We start from the raw sequence: 25,217 nt of genomic DNA on the forward strand, positions 1-25,217 counted from the left end.
TAGCAGGAAGTGGTGTCCCTGTGATTCGTTGGGCAGTTTTCACCACCCTCTGCAGTGCTTTGCGGTCAGCCACTGAGCAGTTTCCATACCAGACTGTGATGCAACTGGTCAGGATGATCTCAATCGCACACCGGCAGATGTTCACCAGGATGGCTGAAGACAGTTGGTTCTTCTTCAGTGTCCTGAGGAAGAAGAGGCGCTGGTGAGCCTTCTTGACCAGGCTGGAGGTTTTTGTGATCCAGGACAGTTTCTCAGAGATGGTGGTTCCCAGGAACTTGAAGCTGGAGACACGTTCAACAACCATCTTGTTAATGTGGATGGGGTCATGCGTGCTTACATTCTTCTTCCTGAAGTCCACAATTAGCTCCTTTGTCTTACTGGTGTTAAGGAGCAGGTTATTGTCAGCGCACCATGTGGCCAGGTGCTGTACCTCTTCACTGTAGGCAGTCTCATCGTTGTCTCTGATGAGGCCAATCACCGTAGTGTTGTCTGCAAACTTAATGATGGAGTTGGATCCATGCACAGGCTTGCAGTCGTGGGTGTAAAGGGAGTTAAGGAGTGGGCTCAGCCCACAGCCCTGTGGTATGCCAGTGTTAAGTGTGATGGTGGTGGAGTGGGTGTGGCCTGACCTAACATGCTGAGGCCTGTTGGTCAGAAAGTACATAATCCAGTTGTAGAGGGAGGTGTTAATGTCCAGGTCTCCAAGTTTGTGATCAGCTTGGAGGAAATGACGGTGTTAAATCCTGAACTGAAGTCAAAAAACAACATCCTGACATACGTGTTGTTATTGTCCAAGTGTAGTGCAGAGTACAGCACTGTGCATACTGCATCCTCTGTGCTCCTATTTCTACGGTAGGTAAATTGGTGTGGGTCCAGTTTGGCTGGGAGGCAGTTCTTGAGGTGTGCTAGGACCAGTTGCTCAAAGCACTTCATAATAATGGGTGTGAGTGCTACGGGGCAAAAGTCATTCAGGCACATTGAGGAGGAGTGTTTCGGTACTGGCACAATGGATGTGGACTTAAAACATGTTGCACAGTTGCTTGGATGAGGGACATGTTGAAAATGTCTGTGAAGACCCCTGCAAGTTGCTCAGCACATGCCCTAAGCACATGTCCAGGAATGCCATCTGGGCCAGCAGCCTTGAGTGCGTTGATCCGGCTCAATGCAGTGTGGACATCTGTGGAGGTGAGTTTGAGGGGTTGGTTGTCTGCTGAGTGTGTTATCTTGGTGGCCGTCTCCTTGCTGTTGCTGTTGAAGCGAGCATAAAAGTAATTTAGCTCGTTTAGGAAGGAGACGTCTGTGACTGTTGGAGTTCAGTTGCTTGACTTGTAGTCACTGATGATCTGGATGCCCTGCCACATGCGTCGGGGGTCAGAGTTGGAAAAGTGTTCCTCTACCTTCAGCTTGTAGAAGTACTTGGCCTTTTTGATGCCTCTTTTCAGGTTAGCCCTGGATTTACTGTAGGCCTGAGAGTCATCTGACCTGAAGGCAGTGTTGCAGGCTTTCAGCAGAAGTCGCACCTCCTTGTTCATCCATGGCTTCTGATTAGGGTATGTTGTTATCTGTTTTTTTTCTGTTGTAACACTGTCAGTGGTGGTGTTGTGTTGATGTAATTCAGTACAGAGGAGGTATAGATGTCAATGTCCGTGTGAGAGCCACAGGCAGCCTGAGAAGCAAACATACTCCAGTCAGTGTGTTGAAACCTGTCCTGAAGTAAAGAGTTTGCTCCAGAGAGGGGTAAACATGATCCAAAGTCTCCTCTGGTGTGGCAGGAAACATGCTGATGGAATTTGGGGAGCACTGTCTTTAATTTGCAGTGATTAAAATTATAGAAGTCATAGCATAACTACAATCAAAATGCCACAGTAATAATAAACATTTTGTAATTTAAATGTAATTGGCTATATTGTTGTTATTGGTGTATTATTATTATTATTATTATTATTATTATTATTTTCAGATATGAGTAATAGCAAGTTGAAGCAGCTCTGTGATTGGCTGCTGTCGTTGCGTTGTGACGTTGCTCAGAAGCTCCAGCAGCTCGAGACGTGCTAGTGACTACACAGAAGGCCCAGAGCGTGTTTTTAGACGATGCTAGAAAGAGTTACGCGTAAACACCCAGCCTTTTATCAGTATTAATCAGTTGCGCGCCAGGATGATTATAGAAAATGTGGAAGCTCTGAAATCCTGGCTGGCGAAACTTCTTGAACCCATGTAAGTGATGAACAGTGACATTTGAAACACTGAAGCTAACTGGCGGCGCTAACATGCTAACAGCTTAGCTGGATTTCAAAGCATTTAAGCGCGCAGCGAATAGTTATCGTTTCCTTCGATTTGGTGTTTAACGACAGTTAATTTTTTGTTGTGTTCATACATAAGGTCATAACGTTTAGAATTCTAACACGACTTCCAGTTAGAAACAATGTAGCTGGAAGCTAAGCTAATAGGGTCTGCTTGGCTAAGTGGGGGTGGTCATCAAAACCGTCTGAGAGTTTTCATAGACTGGGCCAAAACCGGATCAGGGCACAAGCTATTTTAGTTTTAAAGCCTTAGAATGTGTGGTCAGCAGGCAGACCGTTTATTTTTGACCTCAGTAGTGTGTTTGGTGGTTGTTTCACTAGCTGACAACTTGTCATGTGCTTGATTTCTGTGCATCCTAGCAGACCTCTTGGAAAAGCTACTAGTAAACAACACTTATGTTGTGGTTGTTTTAGAAGACCTGCATGGATACACTTGACTTGAGTTAGCCAGGAGACTTCTTGTCTCTTGCATGTGTGTATTTACATGAAATTAACCAGAGATGTTTTACAGATGTGAAGCTGACCCGTCTGCACTGGCAAACTACGTTGTGGCGTTAGTGAAGAAGGACAAACCAGAGAAAGAGCTCAGAGCATTGTGTGCGGATCAGCTGGACGTCTTCCTTCAGAAAGGTATCGGTAAAATTCCTTACACAACTGTTTATTTTTAAATGTAGAAACTTGTGAGTAGCTATGCAGATAAGTATCTAATTATTAGTGAATTCAGGCCCTTTGTTTTTAATCTTGAATATGAATGATTTAAAAAGATTATCATACGCTTTGGGTGTTTGCTGAATTGATTCATTGTTCTCTTCCTTTCACAGAGACTACAGGGTTTGTCGATAAACTCTTTGAATGTCTAACCACCAAAAATTATTTGGGAAATCCAGCTGCTAAAGAAGAGAGTAAAATCCCAGTGCAGAAGCTTGAGGAGAAGGAAGAGGTGATATAAAATCACAGCATAAGATATTTCTTGTTGTTTATAATCTTGGAAATGTAAACCGTTTTATTCCACAGCTCTGTATATAAAGTTGGGTACATAAGTGTATTCAGATTATACTGTATGATCGCATAAAGTGATATATACTATATAGCAACTGCTTGATAGTTTATATCATTGAAAAATTTAAACTTTATTATCGCCCAGCACTGATCGGCTAGATGCAACTACAAGGCATGATGATTTTAAGACATTATGAACATAAGCATCATGATTTTCTGTAAAATCAATGTTTATTGTTAAGGGCGCATAAAAATAAAATTGACTAGTGGTGCATTACACTCCTCAATAGTCATGACAGATTTCTAGTGTTAATAAATAAACTGTTGTAATTAACACATTTACATTTGTTCTCAGACTAGTCATGTTGAAGACGATAGGGATAACAGAAGAAGAAGAAGTCCATTAAGGAATCGTTCTGACTTCAATGAATCAAGGTTGGTCTTCAAAAGTGCTTCTTTTCCTTCTGATTGTGATGGGTCTTGGGTGAATATATATATATATATATATATATATATATATATATATATATATATATATATATATATATATATATATATATATATATATAAGGTTATAGTTATTCTTCAGTTTCATATGTTCCTTTAGAAATCATTTGAATGTGATGATTTGCTGCTCAAGAAACATTTCTTATTATCAGTGTTGAAAAGAGCTGCACTTAAGATTCTTCTGGAAACCATGACACATATATAGATTTTTTTCAAGATTCTTTGATGAATAGAAAGTTGAGAATAGCAATATTTAAGAGAAATTGTTCACCGTCATCTTTGAGTTTAATCAATATATGTATCCTTGCTCATTGAAAGAATTAATTTCTTCTCCAAAAAAAATAACTGCTTTTGAGTCCAAACATGGTACCTCAGATTATTCCATGGAACTTTCATGATATGTGTTCAAAACCCTTTCACACTGGACGTGTGGCAGTTAGAGTTGTTCCGATTCCGATACTAGTATCGGAAATATCTCCGATACCACAACAAATTCTGGCATCGGCATCGGCGAGTACATGAACCCATATACCGATCCGATACCATTTTCTTAAAAAATACCTAGTTATGACCGCAAGCTTTGCCTAACCGCTGCACGGTTCTTCTTCGCTGCTCAAAATGCATTGAAAACACAGGAAGTTGTGCTGTGTTGCCACAAGCAACCCCTGTTTAGAGCAGCGAAGAAGAAATGAAAACGCGTTAGCAGCCCTGATCTATATATGACTGGATCACTCATCACATTCTAAACTGCCAAAAGACAGTGAAGCCGCTACTATATTATAGATCAGTGGTTAGCAGTATGTCTCTGTAGTACCGGTAGTTACAGACTCTCGAGTATATTCAGTACCGGCAGCTGCGTTCAGTCGCTTCCGTGTAAGTCAAAGCGCAGGGCTCCAGACAGTAGCCGAATATATACTAGTGTCTGTGAATATTAAACTGCAAAATACTATTTAAATATTACTCCCGCAAAATCTACATCTCTGTGGGTGACTGGCACAGATGCGCGAGAGCTCGCTGTTTTGTAGTCTCTGCTGTGTGTCATGAGGACACGAACGCATAAACCGTCACTTCATGAGAATTTACCGTTTCATTTGAGAATACTGTCATATCATAAACACAGACACTCAAAGATCTTCATGGCAGCCCATTAAAATAAATGTTTGGTTTACATGAGTAAATTGACAATATATAAAGCTACTGTTGTAGCCTACAGTAATAATAATACGTCTCTATAATAATAATAATTATGCCTAGATGGTTGCTTGTTTTTTACTTGTTTTGTTGTAAAGAGATTATCTGATTAATAGATCTTTTTTTATATTCCTAGACTTATTTGTTGCAGTTTTTTTATACAGTTATATTGTAAAACTTAAATACCTTTTTTAGTTTGCGGTGTTAGATTTTTGGCTGCATTTGAAGTTCTTTTTTGCATATGAAAATAAATAATACTGTCAAATTCATGTTAGATAATAAAAATACTGTAATAAATACAGTAGTTCACCATGTATTTGTTCATGTTTTATTGAGGGATCTGTCTGAAGCACACCATAAAAAGAATTCTAGCAATTTACACAGGGCTAGTAGTATATACAGCTGTATATACAGATACACACCCAGGTATCGGATCAGTACTCGGTATCGGCCGATACCCTGAGCCCAGGTATCGGAATCGGTATCGGGAAGAGAAAAAGGGTATCGGAACATCTCTAGTGGCAGTCAAATCTGTCCACTATATATCAATCAGACTCATATCAGTAACACGCAGTGTCTGTATGTCTGAACTCAGGACTAGAGATGACCGCAGGAGAGACGACCGTAAGCGGCGGGAACCGGACCGTCATGGAAAGAGCGGAGGAGAATCATATCGAGACCGACATGAGCGGCGAGGAGGAAGCTCACGGGGGAGGAGCTACAGTCGAAGCAGGAGTCGGAGCCGCAGTGGCAGCCGTGGAAAGAGCCGAGAAAGAGAGCACAATCAGAGGAGAGGTGAGGACCGGCCCAGATCACTTCTGTCACCTTACATTTACCTAAACTTAAGTTAATTTGTGTGCAACAGAGTGCTTAGCAATGTATTTAATTGAAATGGGTAATTGTTCCATAATATGATTCAAATTTTTTGGCCAGAGCTATTATTTAATTTTTTAACACATGACTAAATGAAGTTCAAACATGGAAGAACTAGGGGTGTGCGCTATTGACAAAAATATATCTCAATATTTTCTGATGATATTTTACTGAGTGTGTTATTGTGTTGGTATCTTAATAACTACCGCATTTGGGCTGTTACCAAGCTAATGAAATCAGTACCAGTAAGATTAATCCTTGCAATGGGGAGGAATCAGAAGCTGTGTCTGAAGTGGCATTTAGATGTTTTTACACACTGCTTAATGCACAACATGATCGCTTAACCTGTGATTACAAATGCATAAATAGTTTTGATAAAATAAACATAAAATGTTAAATGAAATTCAAAATTATTGAAAGAACAAAAAATAAACTTTTAAATGTGAAATTGAAATGTTTTTTTCTCTCTCACTGCACAGTTGTAAGTCTCTTAATTAGCAACCTGTTTTTTAAACTGTTGTAAAAAAATCAATATTACTTTTGTAATCATAGTCATTTTTGGAGAAAAAAAAACAGTACTCTTTGTGCAATATTCATTAACTATATGAATTATATAGATATACATTTTCTGTCCCCATATCTTGAATTTTGTGATCAATCTAAAGGCATTTTATTAAACTGGGTCATGCATTGATTGTGATGTGCACTCGCACGAGTTTAACTTCACGTAGCATAATGTTTTCCTGCACTGTAAGGGTGTTTTGAATGGTTTTACCAAGATACTCGAATGTCAAATCACACATTGTTAAACCCCTAGTAAGAACTTAAATATGCATCTTTTATAATAAAGTAAGCATAATTTAGAATTTTGTTTTTATTTGGTATAAAAATATCAGGGTGGTGAAGAAAATTTGAGCAATTTTTGAGGGGGAATATAGAGATGTTTTTTTCTTTTTTTTTTTTTTATAAATGCTTTTTAGAAACGTGTTTGTGTGTCTTATTTTTTTAAACTTTCTTTGCAAACAAATAAGTCTCTATTTGAAATGTGTTTTATTTTAGCAGAGCACAGATCCAAATTTGAGCAGGAGCGGAAGGACACAGAGCCTTACGTCCCATCCTCTGGCCACATGGGTAACCCACACCACCAGCAGACCCATCCGCCCCCCCTGCTCCCTCTGCCCCCTCCTCAGCACCAGTTCCCCTCCTCGGGGAGCCCCGCCGTCCCCAACGCCGTAACCGTGGTAGCACCGGCTCACCTGCCCGACAGCACTACAGAGAGCTGGTCCACATACTTCACCAACCACACAGACATCAAGAGCTTCAACAAGAGCAGCACGCTCAAACACCGCTGCAGAGACTACGACGGTAAGACACTGTTCACTCTGACACTTGTTTGGTGGGAATATGGTGCTGGAGTGAATTTGACTACACTTTTCTAATCTTTTCTAATGTTGTTAAAGCTATTGGTAACCGAAATAAAGCTTAAATAGATGATGAATTTTTCATGAAAAACTTTAATGAAAATTAGAATGGAAATTAGTTTAAGTACTAAAATTACTATAATGAGAACTGAAATAAAACAAAATCTGTATAGAAAAAGTTTAAAAAAAAAAGTGTAAAATTAAATATAATTCATAAAATTAAATGTAATTTACTAGAATTGCAGCGATTTATTTTTTTGGTGAACTCAGCAGAACACTCTGGTGTTCTAGAATAACCACAGGGGTAGTTCATCACATTAAACATGTTCCATTAATCTTTGACAACCAGAATATCTACACTTTTTTTTTTTTGCTTTGTTAAAATAGTTACTGTTCAAAATGAAGACAAAATGCTCTTTTTAGCATGTTAAACCTAACAAACAATTTGTGAAAAAACCTTTTCAATGTGAATTAGTTTGATATTTTCAGAATTAAGGTCCAAATACATTTTGGAACCACTGATTTGATATCTGAAATCTAAGTCCAGTGATGTAGAAGACATCAGAAACACTGATGTGTCTTGATGCTCTCGAAGGACACATTAACTCTTCGGGGTGTCTGTTTCTAAAGCATCACTAATGACTATGGTGCAGCAGTCTCACTGCATGGCCTTCTGGGAGCGGTGTTAAACCGGCAGTGTTTATATTTACTACCCTGTCTTTCTGGAGCGAGGGTATTTCTCACACTGCTGACAGTAGCAGGAGAGTTTCCACAGGTTCGCTCCATTAGCCCTGATCTCAATAAACAAGCTGTGATTTGGCACTTGATTTGACCAGCTGTCTCTTTCAACAAGCACACATAATGTTTTTATATAACGATTCTGATTTGTGTGTTTTCTTTTTGTTGACAGAGAAAGGATTTTGCATACGAGGCGATCTCTGTCCTTTTGACCACGGTAATGACCCTCTGATCGTGGATGACGTCACACTTCCTAGCATGATCCCGTTTCCACCCCCACCAGGCCTGCCCCGGATGCCCATGCCGCCAATGACCGAGCCTCCTCCTCGCATGCCCATGCCGCTGCGCCCTCCCCACGGACAGCCTCCGCCTCCGGGCATCTACCCCATGCCTGGTGAGTGTCGCTTTGATTTCAGCATGCTAGACTAGTTTTTTCCTCAGTTAAGTTAAAAAAAAAAAAATTAAATAATTGTATAGTCTTTGCTTATTTGTTTTATTTATCATTGTCAATTTAGCAAGTTTTATTACATCATACAGTTTTTAATTGATTTAAAAATCTTGAAAAAATAAATGTAGTGCAATTCATCGTTTGTTTTTTTTGTTCTGTTTTTTTACATTTTTGATTAATCGGTAGATATTCAAATCTTACACTATGCATCGCAGTATTTTCCAGAAAATAAGTTGCAGTGTTCCGTTACAAAACAGGAATGAAAAATAAGTGTAAACTGTAAAACAAACATAAATTAGAGTGGCTTTCATTATATGCAACATTTATCATAAACCCCAAGCCTAAACAAATGTATTTAAAGTGGAAATATATATTATACATACTACCTATATGTGGGAAATGCACTTTAGATGTTTTGCATTTTTGACATGAATTGCATTGTACAAGGCGCTCTGGAATTTAAGCTGCAACATGTTTCAGATTATAAAAAAAAACCTGAATGCTAATAAAGTAAATGCATTTGTTAATTGTTCAAATGTATCAAAGTCTTGGACTCTAAATCTCGAGTGTGACTTTATATTATCAGCACGTCCTAAGGTGTAGTTCAGTCTGCTCTTGTCTTGTTTTAGGGCCTCCTCTAATCCCAGCTCCTGGGATAGATACTCCACCCCACTCCAGAACCAGCAGAACCTCTTCCCCTTTGGCCCTGCCTGGAGTGGGACCCCCTCCTCCTCCACCACCACCACCTCCTTCCTCTTCTTCCTCCTCTTCTGCCTCTCTCCACCCTCAGTACACTCTCTCTGAATGTAAGCCACTGCGCTTCTCTGTTCTCAGCTTGAGCAGTGGTGCTTCTAGAGCTTACTGTTAGAAGTGGGTTTTAAAGGGGTCATCTCATTTAGGAAGAAAACGTCTGGTTTTGATGCACTGGACAGATACTCCAGTTACTCTGTTTTTTCCCATCCATCTGTATTTTTGTTTAATTTTTATTATTTTAAGTGGACTTCACAGAAGGAAGTATGACCCCTTTAAAGAAAAATAAGCCTCTTTTCTGTCGGTGGTGGTCCTGGTCTTATATTTTTTCCTCAAGGCTGCAGTAACAGATTCTGACCATGTAGTTGTGCTGTTGTTGCATTTTACCTCTTGCATCTTTTTGAGCTTTTTCCTCTGTTACTTAAAGGGATAGTTCACCCTCAGTTGCTGGTCTCCATTGACTTAACATAGTGTTTATTTTTTTATTATTTTTTTCATACTATCAGGTCAGTAGGGAGCAGCAACTGAAGGTGAACTGCTCTTTTAAAATTGAAAAACAATTTTAAATAATGAAAATTGAGACCGTGCTTACAAACACCTAAGGTCTTTTTTAAATTGAATAAAGGGAAATAAGCTTCATCTTTTGTTAGCAGTGTCTATTATTATATATATTTTCCCCTGCATGCAGTGCATATGTTTTAACATGCACGTCTTGTCTCATACAGACAACTATGACCCTGAGGCCTATAACCCAGAGTCTCCAGGACTGACCGGGCCAGGCAGAGCTCAATACCGCCATTTCATCCCCCGCATCCAGACGCAGAGACCCAATCTCATCGGCCTCACCGCTGGTGACGGGCAAAACTCCCGAGGTATCAGATGTGTGTACTTCATTAAAGTTTTAAACTCGTTCGTTTTGGTAACATGTAACTGAACTTTGGTTTATTCATGTTTTTAGCGGCTAACATCGTAATCCAGACCGAGCCAGCCGTCACGAGTGTGTCGAGTGGAGATGTGAGGTACAGCTCTGAGCAGGAGAACAGGAAGAGATGCCTACCATCTACAGACGGACCACAGGCCAAAAAACCCTGGATGGAAAAGTGAGTGATGAGTGAGCTGAGATCTGTATCCTCAGACACGGATTCTGATGTAAACTCATGTGGTGTGACGGGGTCTTTTCTGTTTTACAGACAAAATTTCAATAACCAGCATAATCCCACCTTCCCGAAAAAGAACCATTATGTAAACACCAAACTAGAGGTCCGCAAAATCCCCCGGGAGCTCAACAACATCACCAAACTCAATGAGCACTTCAGCAAGTTTGGAACGATAGTCAACATCCAGGTACTCATCCTATATAGATTCACTTGGATATCAACTACATGCTTTCTCAAAAAGATTGCTTTTTAGATTGATTTATGTCATCGTGGTCATCTAATGCTTTTGTTACACTTTGTTCAGAAGTAAAACTGCGTCCTGTCCTGTGATTTCTACAGGTGGTGTTTGGGGGTGACCCTGAGGCGGCATTGATCCAGTACACAGCCAATGATGAGGCTCGGAGGGCCATCTCCAGCACCGAAGCCGTTCTGAATAACCGCTTCATCAGAGTGTACTGGCATCGAGAGACCACATCGAACACACAGGAACAGGGACCCAGTCAGAGCACAAACCCTGGACAACAACATCCCACAACACACAAGGTCTGGCACAAGTGTCTGAGTAAAGGCTGTTCCTACATTTCATTGTGTTCTAATATTTGGGAAACGGACTCTTTACTGGCCAACCCTCATTGAAACATTTGTGTTAACGATTAAGTTTCACAGATGGGAGCTTATTTGCCATTTGTCTACATTCCTTGACTGAAATAAATTTTGTTCACAGGTCATTAATAAGCAGCACCCAGCAGGATCGTACGTGCTGAACAATAAAACCTTCCCTAAACAGCAGACGGCCCCGGGAGCCGCGGGCACAACGGGCGGCACGGGCGGCACTGAACCGACCAGCCCCAGCCAGGAACCTTCAGTGGTAAAGAAAGCACATGAATGTTTGCACACATCTGACTGAGAGAATACATTTACATTGTCATTTAGCAGACGCTTTTATCCAAAGCAACCTACAAATTACCCCAGACATTCTCAAAAGTTCTTATCATAAAGAGCATTTTAATTTCTTCCCGAGGCTCTACTTATAGTTTTATGTGTGTATACACTATCAAAAGCAAAAGCAAATATTTTTGGCAGAAGTCTCTTATACTCACAAGGCCACATTTATTCGATCAAAAATAAAGTAAAAACAGTAATATTGTGATTTTATTTTATTACAATTTAAAATAAATTTATAATAAAAAATACTGTTATTTATATTTTATATATTTTTATATATTTATATTTTTTCTATTTGACTAATTTAAAATGCTATTTATTCCTGTGATACTAAAATGACATTTTCAGCATTATTACTTCAGTCTTCCATGTCATATGATCCTTTAGAAATCATTCTAATATGCTGATTTGCTGCTCGAGTATTAGTAATTAATACTGGTAATTCACAGTTATTAATGAGGAACTCTTTTATTTATCAGTGTTGAACTTAGTTTCTGCTATTTAGTAATTTTGTAGAAACCATGAAAACTTTTTTTTAGGATTATTTGATAAGAATGTTCAAAAGAAGAATATATAAGATTTCTAGAAATATTATTTCAATTTCATATGAAATATAAATCTTTTGTAACATTCTAAATGTTATAATCAAATTGTTGTGGCCTTTTTGAATCAAACTATTATTATTATTTTTAAATACATTTTTTAAATGGGTTCACAAAAGTTTAAGCATTAAAAACCTTTTTTTTTTCTCGAGCAGCAAATCAGCATGATTTCTGAAAGGGTCATGTGACACTAAACACAGGAGTAACAAAGCTGAAAATTTCCATCGCAGAAATTGATTATTTTTTAATTTATATTAAAAAGCAAGTGTGTAAGAGACATCTTTAAAAACACTCATATTAACATTTTATTTATATAGAAGCCCGAACAAAAAGCTGTGAGGTGCAATAGTCAAAAATGTATTTTTTAATGCATATTTAGATAGAAAAGCTGATTAAAAAGCTGCAGAGCTTTGTAAACCTCTCAGAGTAATCATGTCATTTCCATAAGAAATATATTATTGCCAAGAAAAATTTACCAGGATTTCTATTAATGGTAACTTAGCGCTAATTTAACAGTACTGTACGTGTGAAAGGGGCTAAACTCTTCCTCTGTTTACGATGTGAATTTGAATTAACGTTGATCTGGGAAATATGTGCATTATTTCACTAGGTTTGTAATGTAAATCATTTATAAACCTTTGCCAACACAGGAGAAGACATAAAACTGTTTCTAAATATGCCATTTACTGTACATAGCAATTTGAAAATAAAAGTTTCTGCTTTTGGCCAAATGCGTTGGTGCCTTTCGCAGGCATTTGTTTTAATACATAATGTACTTAAGTTGCATATTATGAATATGCATATTGCATTATGTATTTTAACATTGTTGTTCAATTAAGTCATGCAATTTCTTAGTTTTCATATTTCATTTGAGCCAAATGTTATTGCCTCATAGTTAAATAATCATTACCGGTAGTTGCAGCCCTTGATTACAATATTTATTAATACAGCTGGATTGTTTTACCCTTTGCTATTAAAAGACAAATATTTAGTCTTTTTTTTTTTTTTTTTTTATAGTATTAAAATATTCTCATTCTAGAATCTGTATTTTTTCTTATCTCATGAGCAAAGTGTATTGTCACACCTCTAGTGTTGATAAGAGGTGATATAGCTCATAATTTTCCAAGTGTATGACACAGCTTCCATTCTTCAGGTCAACCCTATATTCATGAAAATAATAGCAATAACTTTGCCATAGTATCCTTTAAAATGGTCAAGCTGTCACAGTCATTGCATGGCTCAGGAATTTTTTGTTGTTGTCTCGTTTTAACCTCTGTGTGTGTGTGTGTGTATATATATATATATATATATATATATATTATATATTATATAATATTATATTATATATATTTTTTTATATATATAAATAATGTGTTCATAATCCGTCAACACTTATTGTAATTTCTCTGTTAAACAAGGGTTTAACACCACCTTCAGGTTTAGCGAAGGGTCCGTTCTCACGCACGGTGTTGAAAACCGCATCAAAATCTTTGGGAAAAACGGCCAAAGTACTGGAAGCTCAGGAGGTTTTGAAAAAGAAGCAGGTGAGTATTTCCTTTCTCCTTCTGTCCTCTGTAAACCGATAGCAGTGGTGATAGTCTGGATTTTACTTATGAGTGAGCTTATGTGACCTCTGACCTTCTGTCCTTCAGGAGGCGCTGAAACTGCAGCAAGACATGAGGAAGAAGAAACAAGAAATGCTTGAAAAACAGATCGAATGTCAGAAGGTAGGAAGATATGACAAAACATGTTTATATAGAAAAAGATAAAATCTTGGATGAATCTACACATTTATTAATGTATTTATTTAGTATTTATGACTTTAATTCCACATTTCAGAGTAATGTTGAATGTCATATGGCTGAAAGTTGTCAGTTGATCTATCTTGCCAGTGTCCAAGACATTTTTTTGACACAGCATAGAATGGAATTCATGTCAAATTAACAATGTTAATTCCTTATTATTTGTTTCTTAAAAAAAAAAAAAATAGGATTGTATTTAATAGGATTGAATACATAAGAAACAGATCAAGTTTTCTTTTTCAAATTTTCCCCAAAATGTATTCATTGTCAAATTATTTATTACTAATAATAAGATGATTGATTTAATAGGTGAATCAAAACTGGGGACCCTGCAATGAATGTGTTTTCCTGATTCACTTTTAGTTAAATGAATATAATACACAATAACTTCACTAGAGATTTTGTACATTCTGTTTGATGACACTAAACCTGAAACGTCTTCTGCAGGTGCTGATAAACCGCCTGGAAAAGAACAGAGGGATGAAGCCAGAGGAAAGAGCCAACATCATGAAGACACTCAAAGAACTGACAGAGAAGATCTCTCAGTTGAAGAATGAGATCAGCCCCACCTCACAAGCTACTGCCAACACCACACAAACAAAGTCAAAAACAGATGTAAGACCGCTCTTATAGAACTGCTGTTACTGCTGAAAGAAGCTTCTGATGGCTTAGCATCATTAGCAGATCATCGTGTCTGATATCCGAGTATAGGCAGAACTTAGAATCTGTAGTTACATAGATTGCCACCTTTGTTTTATAAGATCTTACTGAATTTAAGTCTAACCATCATTTCATCTACAATATTATTTCATCTGTAGGCACAGAAAGAGTTGCTTGACGCAGAGTTGGACTTCCATAAGAAGTTGACGTCAGGAGAAGACACCACAGATCTGAAGAGGAGGTTGGGTCAGTTGCAGGTGGAGGTAAGTGGCCACTGTGATCTGTGATATCTGAAAAGAAATTATAATTTTTGGGAAGAAAAGTAAGCCTGTTATAGCACCAATAAAAAAAAGGTGTTGTACATTTATAGTTTATTATAGAACAATAGAAATAACTTTTTACTGTGTTAGTGATACGTGATTTTACCTGTGGTTATCATGATCTACAAATGTGTGATGCTAGCTGTGGATAATTTTAATAAGATTAGAGTCTTAACTCTGTCAGTAAGAATATTTACATTTTAGCTTATAAAAATAGTTACAATGCTGGTACTGTCAACTCAAGCCACTTTCAAATCTGCAATACCATAAGAAAACACATGTATTATTAATAAATAAGATTATTAATAAGTATTCATTTTTTCAAAAGCAATTAAAGCGTTTAAATGCAGTTAACTTACCGGCCGTGCCCCCAAACCTGTAAATCATCTTACATTTCATACAGTTGACTTTTGACAAATATGATGCAGGGCAACCACTCCATAACTGCATTTATGCCCTAAAATTCAAGATATTGGTGCAGAAATGCCCCTGAATGTGTTTTTGTCTCATATTTATATCATATAATAAACCATATCACAGGGGCAGTGAAAGCAATATCACACGAGTGCTGTTTGTCCCGAATATCAGGAGTTTAATTGTGGTTTTATGCAGCAGTTCATTTACATTTACATTTATTCATATAGCTGACGCTTTTATCCAAAGCGACTTACAGTTGCCATGTATGTCAGAGGTCACACACCTGGAGCAACTAGGGGTTAAGTGTCTTGCTCAGGGACACATTGGTGTCTCACAGTGGATTCGAACCCGGGTCTCACACCAAAGGCATGTGTCTTATCCAGTGTGCCAACACCACCCCATTTCAAACTTTTCTTTCGTGGAACATAAAAGAAAATATTTTGAAGACTGTTGGTAACAGAGCTGTTTTGGTTCAGTAAACAATAAGTAACAATATTATGTTTTGCTCAGATTTGTATAGAACATATGTATCTTTTAAAGCCATAGCAGAATTGTTGTGCATCTCCAAGCAGCACAGCAATGTTTAGTTTCTGAATGAATCCATGTCTTGAATGAATCGTGTGAATCAATGATTCCATTGTAAGTCCACAAGACCGAAAGTGCACATGAAGTGTTCCATTTGGGACAGGGCCTAAGAGAGACATTGACTTCATTACTGAATTAATCAAAAAGTTTGAGCGAATCAAATGAAGACATTTACTACCATCTGCTGGCAGATTTAGTTTCTTATTTAGAGTATAATTTAATTATTAATAATAAAATTAAAGGGATAGTTCACCCCAAAAATGTTTATTCTGTCATTTACTCATTCTTATATCATTTCAAACCTTTCTTTTGTTGGAACATAAGAGAACGTATTTTGAAGACTGTTGGTAACAGAGCTGTTTTGGTTACCAATGACTTTCATTGTATGAACAAACAATACTGAGATGTTTCTCACAGGCTGTTGTTAGGCTGTTGTAGCCTTTTTGTTGAAAAAAGGAAGAAATATTTCCTTTAGAAATATTTATTTTAGAAATATTTCTAAAGCTACAATTTGTAATGTCTACTTTAGGGTTGTGCCGATAGACGATAGTATTGTGTATCGAAGATAGTCAGAGATATCGACGATAGGAGATGACGCTGTCGGTAATCAAGACAATATTAGGCTCATTCTCCTATTAATGTATTAGATTATTATAATAATAATAATAAGTATTATTATTTTTATTTTCATTAGGTGGCCCATTATAATTCAGCTATCAAACTGCCCAGCTATTTCACTTCAGCACCGCATTTCAAAATGCATACAAAATACATAGTTTTGGCCATTACAAAGTCTCCATCCTCAAACAGACGTACATCGTCTGCAGATATAAGGAATTTCATTGCCCTTTAATAAGTAATCTGAATGACCTGTATATGTGCACTTTTTTTAAACTAGTCCTCACTAACTGAGTTTAGTGCCACAGTTATGTTAGGATGCATCTCATTCTTGTTTATGTGGCTGTGCGTCGGTCTCATCACGAGTCGTGCGGTCCGGATCGCTGTATCACTGATGCATCAGTTCAGTTCAACTTTACTCCAAATATATGAACTTACCTGTTTTGAATACTTTTTATTTAACGTGTTCATTTATATCCAATATTAGTGTTAAACTGTTGGAATTTAAAATGAAATGTACTATTGATTTTCACCGTTGACTCATTTTACAGAACAATTAGACTGATAACTTCTGTGCGCAGATGCGGCAGATTTGTCACAGGACGCGCGATATGACAGTCGGTCCGACTATATATGAACTAGCTGTTTTAAATTTTAGATTTAATGTTAGTTTATCAGTATGTTTTAAAGTATATATTTTTTATTATGCACGATAATATCGTGTATTGTCGATCTCACAGGCTGACGAAAAATGACCATATCGCCCAACACTAGTCTAGTTGATCCATTCTAGTTAAACACAAAAATAGTTTAAAAGAAATCAATAATGTAATTTGTGATTAATTTGAGTGATTAATTGAAATTTCATGTAATTAATAAAAAATTAATCAACTTGACAGCCCTATTAATTATTGAAGATCCTCCGTGCTCTCTCTTCTGAATTCCTTTATCCATTAAGCTTGTTTTATTAGATCGAGCTGGTTTGAACTCGAGAAACCTAAAAAAAAAAAGAAAAGAAAAGAAAGGTTTTATGCCACATACTTTTTTGTAGTTTTTAGAAAACATAAATTATAAAAACATGATATAATTTCGACATAATATTTCTCATCATGAAAATAGACACAGAAGCTGGAATGGAACAACAATTATTAATTATTTTTTGGTGCTTAAGAGCATGCCTCTCAAATGATAGCCCAGTAGTTGCTATACCATACTTTGTCGTACCCTTTTTTTTCCTCCTCTTCTTTCAGCTTTTTTACCCCCACTAAACAAGAGAGACAGATGAGCACACCCAGAGCCAGCATAATCCATTTCACTCAAACACAGTCTCACTCTCAGTCCTAACATGAGCGTTCCTAAAACATAAACAGCACTGCTGGCACTGGGCTTAAATTAGCTGGTGTGAAATATGTATGTCATTACACTTCATCTCCTACACATTTAACTCTGGTCACTTCCCAAACCCCAAGGACCCATCCCTAAACAACACACATCCCTCTCCACACACCGATGCTTCTCATTCCATTAAAGTTTGATTGGCTTCCATGTAAGAAATGAGCCACAGATCGAGGGGAAGACAATTAATGGAAGAGAGCGAATGGAAGAAACTGCACTAGCTGAGTAACCGTTCAGTCAGGGTATGAAAGAGAAATGACCAACATTTGGTGTGGCTTTTGTCACTCCGTGGCTTATCATTTTTTATTTGCAGTTAGAGTAAAGGTTAGGCAAGTTTCAAAGTCTAGTACTTTTTGGAAGTTTAGAAGCTCTCACTACACCATTCCCATACTTCCATAGCTTTGTTTACCTTGTACTTTAAAAATGTGAACAATAGAAATAATATAAAATAAGAAGGTGTGTATGGACTTAAAAAGTCTCATGTCACCCTTTTACAAAAAGATGAATCCGACATTCTTAAACCCTTGAATTTAAATTAAATATAGTAAAGATAGTCGCATCGCATGATGTGCGATGTAGGCTGTCATAGTTGATCCGTTATTCATTGACCGTACTGCCCAGCTGCTGCCCGGCCCTTGACGAATGTGATTCGTGGATTAATTGCACAGCTTAACCATCATAGAGTGAAAGTTTAACATTTGCATGTGTTTTTAAGTCCCATCTTCAAACAACACAAGTGCTGTCTTGCTCTCTCTCCCTCGCGCATATTAATCAAAATCAATTGACACAATGATGTCGGGAAAAACAACAATGCAGTGATGAAATGTTTTCTGTGTTGTCAAATCTTGTGCGATATCCTAAACTGCAGAGATAATTACACAGCGCGTGCCGTACACTTCTGATTCAGAAACTAATGATTCCTTTGAACTGATTCAGTTTAATGAATGGTTTAAACCAGTGGTTTTCAACCTGTGGTCGCGGTGGTATTGCAGGTGGGCCGCCAATTATTTTCTGTTCATTTCCAGTCCATTCTAGGGCTGTGCGATTAAAAGAAAACGTCCTAAAATCACGATTTGAGCGTGCGCATATGCCTAACTCCAGGTTCACACACTGTCTGTGATGCGCCTTTTTTCTGAGCCAATGTTGACGGATCAGAGCGTTCTCACTGCGGTAAAAGGCTAGAAATAAAAACGTGCGAAAATAATTCATGTCTAACACATGAGCATAGAGTGAATTTGTTAGTGAACAGGATGCAGTTTGAGTGAGAGGAGACACGTTTTAAGTGTGCACACTCTCTCCTCGCAGGAGTCCCAACACAGCTGTTCATTGTTTGTTAATGTTTCTTCACAGTGCATTAACTAAGATAAACAAAGATTATTAAATATAGTAACAAAAGTATTGCTCATGGCAAGTTCATGTTAGTTAATATGTTAACCATTCAAACCATATCCTAAAGTTACAAACAAATAATTTACTCTAATTTAAATAATAGTCTGATGTTTAAATCATCTAATATGAGAATGTAAGTGTGCTCACCCCATTTTTGTTTGTAAGAAAAAATTAATTAGATTTCATATCGCAATATCGCAGAAAAATAAAATATTGCAATTTAATTTTTTCCCAATATCATGCAGCCCTACTTTCTATTGTCTCTAACCAGTCTGCCCATTCTCCTCTGACATCAACAAGCATTTTCATCCACACAAAATCCACACACTGGATATTTTCTCTGTTTCTGACAATTCTCTGTAAACCCTAGAGATGGTTGTGTGTGAAAATTCTTCTGAAATACTCAGACCAGCCTGTCTGGCACAAACAACCACTCCACGTTCAAAGTCACTTAAATTCCCTTTCTTCCCACATTCTGATACTCGGTTTGAACTTCAAGTTATAACCACATCTAGATGCCTACATGCATTGAGTTGTTGCCATGTGATTGGCTGAATAATAATTTGTATTACCAAGCAATTGTACAGGTGTACCTAATAAAGTGGCCAGTAAATGTATATTGTCCTCACTATATTTGTCTTGTTTTCCAATACAAATATCTGAATACCCCTAAATCAAGAATCATTTAATTGAAATGTAAAAGGACGAAATCTTGCTTCCCAAGAAATTTTATAAAATAAAGTGAGTTTTGGCTTAAAACAAGAATTATCTGTCAATGGGGCATGAAAACTTGTTTTTCCTTTGAATTTGATGTGAAGTTGATTTTTCTGAATACATTGGCAGATATTTGTTCTGTATGTAATCAGACTTGCTTCATACTGATTTTGGTATAAAAAAAAAACTGATTTGAGTATATGTATCTTGATTTTTTTTTTTAATCTTGAGATATTTACATTGGAAAACTGTATAAACTGAAGGACTGTTTGATGAGACTATACAGTAAAAATTAAAAATTTGGTGTTTAAAAGTCTTCCATCCACTTTCATAAAATCTGCTGAAACCCATGTATGCATATGAAATGTTTTACCCTGGTTCACACAGACACATATATATATATATATATATATATATATATATATATATATATATCGTTTTTTTGTCTTAAGTTTTGTTAACACGTCCACCCTCTGTTTTAAAATCACATAGGCAACAAGGTTGGGATTGATCTCGGCTGGGCGTGGCAAGCCACCAGCAGCACCAAGTCGAGGCCGAGGGAGGGGCCGAGGGCGGAGCCTGAGGGGGCGTGGAGGAGGCAATCACATGGTTGTAGACCACCGGCCTCGAGCCCTCACAATCATTGGCTTCACACAGGAAGAGAAGGAGGAGCTCATGCCACATTTCATGGTAAGACTTGAGTTTAGATGCAGGATTGTATCTTGATTTGTATATATTTGTATTTGTATATCACTAAATTTATGATAAACTCTAATGACTTGTATAGAAATTTGGCGAGATTGAGGAGCTTCGGGACCATGATGCTTCCAGTGTCGTGATGACCTTCAAAACGCGAAGTGAAGCAGAAAACGTACTATGGCTTTTTTATGTTTGTTTTCTTTAGTTTTACATTTAAACTGTATTGTATTATGTTACTTCAATTTAACAGCACTAAATCTTTTTTTTTCAGGCTGCAAACCAAGGGGCTAAGTTCAAAGGTCGAATTTTACAGATCTCATGGTACAGACCCAAAACTCCATCTGTGTCCACTGAAACAGAAGAGGAAGAGTCAAAGAAAGAGGTCAGCGCTGCAGGAATTCATGTAATGACGGTAATTAGACAGCCAGATTACACCTAAAGATATTTTATTTTAAATATATAATATTAGCAGTGCTATGTATTGAATGTGTAATTAAAATGTAATTACTATGTTTATACTGCATGTTTGTTTGTTTTTTCTTAAATATGTTTATATCTTTACTGACTCTTCTAGGAGCCAGTCAGCCCCTTTCTGCTTCCAGAGGAAGAGGAAGAAGATGATGATGAAGATGATGAATATGAAAGCCGCTCATGGAGGCGATGAGGAAGGGGAAACTGCACCCCTTTTTGTTCAAGAACTGTCATTTTTAGTTTCTGTTTGTGAATTCTAATTTAAGTATATTAGATTGAATAAGACAAAGAGTCTTTTAAAGACGGTTTTCAGTATTTTGAGAAGTGGAAAAAAAATGAAAAGGCTAATGGCATTCTCCATATGGGAGAATATAAGAGAACGGGAGACGTCTGTGGTCACTTGCAGTGTTTCTGTCATTCTGCAATTTCTGCATTATATATCAAACTCTCACTTTTGCTGAGAGTGAATGCAAAATGTTCAATTAGGAAACATTTTGTTTCACTGTGCATGACCAGATATCAGTAACTCACAACATTTGTGACAACTGTTATAATTTTTTTTTTACGCCTAAATTTTCGCACATTTTCCCAGTTCAATGTAAGACTTAACATGAAACTTCATCTGCACTTTGTGCCACCTTGGCCTGTGGTTGAAGTTCTCCCAAATGGACACACTCACGCATCATTCTCATTAAAGGCATCTCTTTCCATTGTTAAGAAAACATATGCCCTAATTATGTCAGACCCTTTTACAACACTTTTGTTTAATTTTTCCTCCTCCTCAAGATTAATGTGCCACTTCCTGTAAATATAGGCTCGATATGTGGAAAGATCCATGTGGCATATCTCATTTTGGTCCGTGTGTCCGACTGTTCATATTTATTTCTTACATCTATGCGGGGTTCCAAAACCAAAAAATGCTTTGGATGAGGGTCAGAGAATATTATTATTGGTAATTGAGATAACATATGAACAGGTGTTGTGAATGTATTCCGAATTGATTTACACTTCATTTACGCCTTATATCGTCAGTGTGCAGCTGACGTTTTATGAGATTTTGTATTTTTTTTTGTGTGTGTGTGTATATTTTGTAAATGGTTGCAGTAGTAATGACTGTTCTCTTCATTATTTTAGCCGTTAGAATGAATGAATCACTGAACGAATCACATTCATGACTCTTAGAGGCTTATTTAAGTAACCGTGTGACTTATAAACATCATGCAATTTTTTATTTTTTTTTTGTCATATTTGACACTCGGCTTGTTTCAAAATCCTGGTCCTCCAGAAATGGGTATAAAATGTACCATTTCTGTAACCTTAGATATTATCCAATAGCATGCTGGCATCTGTATGCGTGTGCTCATTTGGTAAAAAAAGAAAATATATGTACGAATGCATATATATTTTTTTAATAATCATATTTACATACTTTGCTAAAACAATTAAGATGTAAGTTTATACTTCCTTTTAAAGAAGGACCAGTGTAAAACTTTGAAACTTTATATATACTGTTGATGTGACATTTAATAGCACGTTACTATGCCATTTGAATCCAAACATTCAGTGATGTACCTGTTTGCCCTACTCTTTCCGAATGATTGTACAATATGTTCTCAATATCCACAACGTTTCAGTTTCTCAGTAACTCATAGAAAGGTCTGGCAGGTCTAATAGGAGGACTTGGGGACTATGTGTGAATTTAAAGAATAGATTTTGATCATTTGTACAACAGTTACACCACATTAGTACAGTGTCATTTAGCATAAATAGATTTTGACTTTATTACTGTTTGTAAATTGAAAAATCTATGGATGTATTTTTCAGTTCTTTGTTTGTAAAATGGATTTCTAACAGCTGCATGTTTGCTAATCAATAAAGATATTGGAATGGGGGTGAGCAAAAAAAAAATATATAAAGAAAAAAAAAGATTAAGTTCCAATTGGCCTGCAATAAAACTATTTGCAATGAACAAAAAAAAGAAAAGACAGAAAACTCAGCTAAAAGAGAGAGACAAAGAAAAAAATAAGAAAAAATCCATGATCCATTCCAAGAATTATTCCCCTCTGAAACAGTTGTCATGTATTTCTTTTATTTTGTGTGCACTGAGTGAATGATTATGCTACATAAAAAAAAAAATTCTTAAGGTGTTTGATTTCTAATCATTTATTTTAGAATCTTTTTAAGTAATTATTAATGATAATTATTTGCTAATGGGGAGAGCAGGGCTAGTTGCCAGTTAATGTGTAAATGCATAGCTTAAAGCATGCATACATGTTTTCATTACATTTATGCATTTAGCAGTCACTTTTATCCATATCAACTTACAAAAGAGGAACAATGTCAGATTTAAGAGACCACTAGATTAGGAAACCGCTAGAGGTGTGTCTTCAGTTGGAAGACACACCCAAGGTGGAGTTATACCAGAGAGGAAAGAAGGGTGAAAGTTATGGAGAGTGACATTTTGCTTCATTGAGACACTTATAGACAGTTGTACAATGACCTTAGCTGGTGGGATACATTTGTAGTAGTGAGTTGAAGTAGGAAAGAGCTGTTCCAGTAGTAGTCCTGAAAGCCAGCGTCAGAACTTTAAATTTGACATGGATACAGTTTGGCTGATTAAAGACTAGACAATAATCTGCAAAAGACTTAGTCAAGTTGGTTGGAAAGCCTTCCCATAGAGTATTACAGTAGTCCAGTATTTAAATTAGGGTTGGGGTTAGTAGTTGTAACTGTAACATTCTGACCGGAAGGGTCTGATTTTCCTGATTTATTGTAGAGTGTTAACCTGCACAACTGAGACACTGTTGAGCTGTGGGTGAAAAAGCTTAGCTGGTCATCAACCACTACTCCTAGGTTGGTTGCAGTCCTGGTTGGTGTAAGTGTTATACATCCCACTTGCACAATGATGTTGTGGTCAACTGATGGGTTTGCATGGATTACAAATAGCTCTGACCTTGCCAGGCTGAGCTGCAGATGACGCTTTATCTAAGCAGAGATGTCTTAACCCTCATGTTAACTTTGGGGTTAATTTGACCCCATTCAATATTTAACGCCTGTAAAGACATTATTATTATTTTTATTTTTGCTTCAGATTTAATGCATTTTCCAAATTTAATGGGGACAACTCTGTAAACAAAATTAACCTGCTGATATTTTTTCAATGTTCTGTACACATTTTGTAGGTCTTCCTTCCAGGCTCTTTTAGCAGTATAAAACATAAGAAATATAAAAATTTCACACACATTTGATTTGGTTGTTTTATTGAGGTCACTATAACACATTATAATTATATAATGTTTGTTTTAATTTTACATATTCAATATTGTATTCAAAAAACTTCCCTCTATTAGCTCTAACCTAACATAACCATATCTGAAGTAGTATGCATGACATTGGACATAATTCTCATGAGAACTTTGATGTTTCCCGTGCCATGGGGGAGGGGAAAACATAATTTTTGAGTGAACTTTAATATTTCCCGTGGCGTGGGGTGGGGAGGGGAAAACCTAATTCTCATGGTTTACCAAACAAAGGGGAGGAGCAAACATTATAAAAGCATGGACAGAAGCCTTCTAAACCATTTTTCTTTGTGCTCTGTGTGCTCTCTATTTTTTCCATCTCTCTCATTTGAAAATGACATTTTCTGTCAATGAGATTTTGTCACAGGTTTTTGACAGTATAAGTGACATAGAGGAGAATGTGTCTGAGACTGATGATAATATTTAGGACCCTGATTATGAGGCATCCTCCTCAGATGAGAATGAGACTCCTAATGTTGACCCTCCTGTTGTCTCTCAACCACCCACAAACACATAACCTTCCAAAAATGGAGAGTTATTATGGTCCCGCTCACCACCTGAATAACAGGGTAGACTTAGTGCTTCAAATGTCATCAAAATGGTTCCAGAGCCTACTAGCCCTGGAGAACCCACAGGGTCAAATTTGGCCGCTGTTAATTGCTGCTACCCAAAATGAACCAACAAAAAAACATTTGTCAAATTTAACTTCAAAAGCCCAGAGTGCCACTTCTGACCCCTGCATAGAGACACCTAGTGGATCAATATTGAACTCACAAGTGCCAGGGTGGTAGTAACAAGATGGCTGACCACATGCTGTTTTGTTGAGCTGGAAACCTACCAATACAAAATAGTCTTCTCAGCAAACCAACTGTTGGTAAAATTTTGTCTTTTTTGTTAATCTATTAAGTATTAGCTTG

General features: G+C 37.0%; 1 protein-coding gene across 5 annotated transcripts; it reads left to right on the forward strand.

Moving 5' to 3' along the window:
* Positions 1–2,006: 2,006 nt before the first annotated feature.
* Positions 2,007–23,070, forward strand: LOC113038306 (RNA-binding protein 27-like). 5 transcript variants are annotated; one of them, XM_026195625.1, is made up of 21 exons: positions 2,007–2,214; positions 2,812–2,930; positions 3,122–3,240; positions 3,655–3,734; positions 5,593–5,792; positions 6,933–7,235; positions 8,202–8,423; positions 9,107–9,283; positions 9,953–10,099; positions 10,186–10,327; positions 10,418–10,571; positions 10,724–10,927; positions 11,109–11,252; positions 13,350–13,475; positions 13,584–13,658; positions 14,181–14,348; positions 14,552–14,656; positions 20,324–20,521; positions 20,619–20,702; positions 20,802–20,912; positions 21,105–23,070. In XM_026195625.1, the coding sequence occupies exons 1-21, from the start codon at positions 2,156–2,158 to the stop codon at positions 21,192–21,194; spliced, it is 3,027 nt and encodes a 1,008-aa protein (XP_026051410.1). In that variant the 5' UTR covers positions 2,007–2,155; the 3' UTR covers positions 21,195–23,070. The 5 variants fall into 5 exon arrangements, with proteins under 5 accessions (XP_026051410.1, XP_026051406.1, XP_026051408.1 ...); XM_026195621.1 differs by having other exon boundaries at positions 2,008–2,214; positions 6,930–7,235; positions 20,802–20,942; XM_026195623.1 differs by having other exon boundaries at positions 2,008–2,214; positions 6,930–7,235.
* Positions 23,071–25,217: the final 2,147 nt, after the last annotated feature.

The sequence above is a fragment of the Carassius auratus genome, chromosome 21 (genome assembly GCF_003368295.1).
Source record: "Carassius auratus strain Wakin chromosome 21, ASM336829v1, whole genome shotgun sequence".
In the NCBI taxonomy this organism is placed as follows: domain Eukaryota; kingdom Metazoa; phylum Chordata; class Actinopteri; order Cypriniformes; family Cyprinidae; genus Carassius; species Carassius auratus.